General features: G+C 42.8%; 1 protein-coding gene across 2 annotated transcripts; it reads left to right on the top strand.

Annotated features, from left to right (window-relative positions):
• Window positions 1-1,421: 1,421 nt before the first annotated feature.
• LOC121756553 (uncharacterized transporter C405.03c-like) lies at window positions 1,422-3,607 on the top strand. Of its 2 annotated transcripts, none has more exons than XM_042152121.1 (7): window positions 1,422-2,155; window positions 2,226-2,443; window positions 2,565-2,632; window positions 2,714-2,815; window positions 2,885-3,002; window positions 3,081-3,216; window positions 3,301-3,607. In XM_042152121.1, the coding sequence occupies exons 1-7, from the start codon at window positions 1,763-1,765 to the stop codon at window positions 3,361-3,363; spliced, it is 1,098 nt and encodes a 365-aa protein (XP_042008055.1). In that variant the 5' UTR covers window positions 1,422-1,762; the 3' UTR covers window positions 3,364-3,607. The 2 variants fall into 2 exon arrangements, with proteins under 2 accessions (XP_042008055.1, XP_042008054.1); XM_042152120.1 differs by having other exon boundaries at window positions 1,424-2,155; window positions 2,562-2,632.
• The last annotated feature ends 1,025 nt before the right edge of the window (window positions 3,608-4,632 follow it).

Raw genomic sequence — 4,632 nt, 5'->3', positions numbered from 1 at the left:
GCGACTGGGGGCATGTACAATGTCCTGGGTGGTGGTTCCGGTTCGTCGACGCCAGGCACCCAGGGTTCGTCGACGCCGGGGGGGTACCAACCACCCCATTTTGATGTGGATGCATACGCCCGCCCTCCGCCCTGAGGTATTCGCAGGGATTATCCCAGATTCGGGAGGATTATTCCGTTGAACCCACTCAGGAAGAAGGCCGAGGCGGTGGATGCAGCCGAGGCGGTGGAAGCTCCAGGGCGGAGGCGGAGGCGGACGAGGAGGAGGATCTAGGCCGGCATCCGTACAGCCCCAAGGAAACGCTGGCTGTGTACAACGTCTGGATCAGCATCTCGTACGATCCCATAGTCGGGAATCAACAATCCCGGAAGTGCTTCTGGGAAAAGGTCACCGAGGCCTACCACGAGATTAAGCCAAAGGGGTCCCGCCGCCACACATTTAAGATGCTCCGCGCTCACTTTGACCGAGTCGACAGAGAGGTCAAAAAATTCTGCGCCATCTACAAGAGTGAAGCGGCTCATTACCAAAGCGGAGCCACGGGAGCCGACATTCTGAGGTTGGCTTTGCGAGTCTACTTCGACGACACCGGCAAACAATTCAAACATGTCAATGTTTGGGAGGTCGTCAAAGACGAGGAAAGGTGGGACAGCGGTGTCCGGTCCAGCTCGGGCTCGACCTCGAAGCGCACGAAGCACACGACGGGTGGCCAATACTCGTCCAGTGAGGGCGGTTCGGGCAGCCGCACAAGAGTTTGCCTTGCAGGAGGTTGAGGGCAAGGGAGAAATGTCGGGGGGTCCTCCCGTGGGCGCCGTCGGCCGCAAGGGAGAAAAGCGGCGAAGGCGGCTAGATGGAGGAGGGGCCGAGCCGAATCAAGCCAGGCGGGCACTTCCCGCATGACGCCTCCCCAATACCAAGCCTATCTTGCCGGAATTGAGTTTATGGCAAGACAACTTGGTATTCCGCCTCCAGGTGGCTTTAGTGCACCTCCACCGCCTTCGGGGAATGATTCGCCGGTAGAGTTTTTTTATTTTCTATAAAATTGTATTTTAATTATCTGTTTTTTTTTAATTTTAAGTTGTATTTTTATTTTATGTTGTAATTTTATTTTATTTAATGAAGTGTGTTTTTATTAATTGAATTTGGTTGGAAATAAAAATAAAAAATGAAATTGAATGAATAGTAATTTAAGAGACGGATAAGAGATGGAGGGTTGCAGGTTCCGTCCATAGAGTAAAAAAGTATAGTTGAGACCATGAATAGTAATTTAAGGAACGGATAAGAGAGAGAATTGAGAAAATTGAGCGGAAAGAGTGGGGTGAAGTTCAAGGTTTTGACGTGCTGTAATTAACACGTGAAGGCAAAGGAAAAAACTTTCCTTTCTAGTAAACCAATAATTTCGCAGTCAATGCAATTTTTAAAAGAATTAACTGCAGATTTTGTATATGATTGTGTAACCTAAAAAATTTCCCCCATCTCCATTCCCAAGCGGCTTTCTTGAACTTTTTTCGCTGAATTTTGTTACTGCCCTTCTCCATCAATCTACAGCTTAATAATTGCTGTTGCTTTGATGTGTTCCAACCTAACTAACAAATTACCTAGTGATTAAGGTTTCTATTTACATTGTTTTGAGTTGGTTGTTCCTTTTGTCGGTCGGTGGCATTCTTGCAAGATTCTGCAGTTTTGGGAGTGAGAAAGTTCAGATCTTGTTTGCTTATCTTGGTCAAGATCAAATTTTGGAATCTGGGCTTTGCTTGAATTTGTGATGGGGTGGAGATATAGAGGTGGTCTGATTTTGATTGCTACCGTTGTCATTATTTGGGTTGCTGTGACATACCTTGGAGCTTCTTTAATGGTGATTTATATACCTATAGCATTCCTCAAAGACTGGTTGTGTAATATCCTCAAGAAACGGGCTAGCAGAAAGGGTGACGACGTTTTCCCCGGTCTTGGCTCCGCACAGAAAATCTTTGAAATCGAAATTCAAGGACACATCAACAGGAAAGACAGTGAGGTAGACCTCTCTGAACATGATGAGGGGAAGCCCTTGGTTTCTGTAGATGATTCTAAAAGTAGTATCAAACCCGAGAAAGAGATCACAGCTAAAGAAATTGCTACTTATGGATTCTACCTCGCCCCTCTTTGGTTCATCACTGAGGTACCTTAGTTCAATGTGTATTACTTGAGTTAGTTTTCAGGAAATTGTCAAATTTGCTCATCTTTTCCAGTATTTCTCAAATGCTGCTCTTGCACGGACGAGTGTTGCAAGTACTACCGTTTTATCCTCCACCTCAGGGCTGTTTACTCTCTTCTTTGGGGCGTTCTTGGGCCAAGATACCTTAAATTTTGCCAAGGTAGTTGCTGTGTTTGTTAGCATTGGTGGCGTCGTCATGACAACCCTAGGAAAAACTTGGGCTGCTGATGAGTCGGAGCTAAATATGTCTTCGTGAGTGTCTCCCCCTGTTTTCTTGAATCTCGCATGTCTTCAGTTTCATGTTATTCCTCAGTGCAATTGTAATGTATATTTCAGGACTGATGGTTCAAACTTTTTGTTTCTGTTAAAGAAGTAGCAAGCGCTCTCTTTCCGGGGATGTATTTGGGCTTCTATCAGCTATGACTTATGGTTTATTCACTGGTAACTTGCTTTTCTCACTCGATTATGGTACAACTTAAGGCCACGTTACTTATTTCCGTGATACTTAATATTGTGCTTCAGTGCTGCTAAAGAAGTTTTCTGGCGAGGAAGGAGAGAGGGTTGACGTGCAGAAGCTGTTCGGCTATATTGGCCTATTCACACTCGTGGCTCTTTGGTGGCTTGGTAAGTCATTAGGGCATGCTCTATGTGTTTCTCGTTTTGTAATCGACTCTAAATCCGCATTGGTTGCAGTATGGCCGTTAACAGCTTTAGGCATAGAACCCAAATTTACCATTCCTCATTCAGCTAAGATGGATGAAATTGTGATTGCTAACGGGCTTGTTGGGAGCGTTCTTTCGGACTATTTTTGGTACGAGAAACTACTGCTTTTTTTTCTTCTCAACACAGACCTCGTACAGTCTCATAATTTTGCTCTGGTCGTGTTTAGGGCATTGTGTGTCGTCTGGACAACGCCACTCGTGGCCACCCTGGGCATGTCCCTCACCATTCCACTCGCCATGGTGGCCGACATGATGATTCACGGGAGATCTTATTCGGCCATCTACATTCTTGGCTCAATCCAGGTATTATACAAAAACTTGTGTCGGACTGTCTGATAGGTCAAGATCCGTTGCATGACCTCTATTCGGAACATCTTTACGGTGCAGGTGTTTGCAGGATTCGTGATAGCCAACCTTTCGGATAGACTCTCGAAGCTATTGGGTTTGTAGTGTTTGCACGCATACGAGAATCGGAGACGAAACATGTCAAATCTTCTAACGAAGGAGCACCAATATAGTTTGTATATTTGTCACAGCAATATCTGGTTGATCATGAAATGTAACAAACTTTTTTAACTTCCATCTCTTGATTTATTTGCCATTGATTTGGAGAATTTTGTGTTCACGTGCAACTCATATGTAGCCATTGTTTTTAGCACTTTTTCTACAATCAATTGCAGGTGCAAGTTTATCATCCTGCTGTGTAGTAGAGGCAAATTATCTTAACCTTCTGCTTTTTACAACGCTTGAATTTATGTCCCCTAATTTTAGTTGGGACACTAACAATACGGACATTTTATGAAGTATTGGTGGTATAATTAGAACACCAATTAGCATCCTTAATAACATTAAAAAGTGTCTTTATCTGATTTTTTTGCTGCAGTGATCTACACACATTTTAGAAATGAGACAAGAGAGCTCACCTATTTAACACGGTTGCTTCAGCTGCATTTGCTAGAGCTCATCAATCATATAACAGTAACTGGAAATCCACATTACAATAAAAATAGTCAAAACATAATTACTACTCTATCAAATAACAGCAAAGGAGGTGAATTGTGCCAGAGAGAAGAGTGATGGAAATTTGAACGAGGAAAGCCTCAATCGCGAAGGTAGAGAGCCTCAATCGCGAAGGTAGAGAGCCTGAACTGAAAAGGTTTGATTTTCGGTTTTGAAAAGATGTTGGACAAAATTAAGACAAACAGAGGATTTCTCAAACGGAAAAGCATGTCACTCCAAGTTGCTCATTAGACTTGAATCATTCTACACCTACATCAAAAGACATATTTTAGGATTAATTCATCAACCTAATCGTGTGCACTGAACATGTTTGCAACGTATAACTTCATGAAATAATTTTCAAAGATAATAACTTCATGCAGAAGCGCGGGAATAAAAGATCATCTACTATAAGAACTTACATAATCCGTTGTCAAATTATCCTCTGAACAATTCAAATTTAACAACACATCAATTGATTAGTCCATCCAAGTTTATGTTAAAGAGACGAAACAAGGATTAAACATCTATAACGATAGAGGTCTCTAAAGTGATAAATTCCAACATTAAACACATCAACGATATCAAATCATGAATTCAAAGGTGTAGATTCAAACAAGCCTAAATCACAACTTGGAGCAACATTGAGAGTTTAGCCTAAACACATGGTAAAAATCACAATGAAAATCACAGGAAGAATGTTCTCACTGAGTGGAATGG

The sequence above is a fragment of the Salvia splendens genome, chromosome 11 (genome assembly GCF_004379255.2).
Source record: "Salvia splendens isolate huo1 chromosome 11, SspV2, whole genome shotgun sequence".
NCBI classification, from domain to species: Eukaryota; Viridiplantae; Streptophyta; class Magnoliopsida; order Lamiales; family Lamiaceae; genus Salvia; species Salvia splendens.
This window is presented reverse-complemented; position numbering and strand designations above follow the sequence as displayed.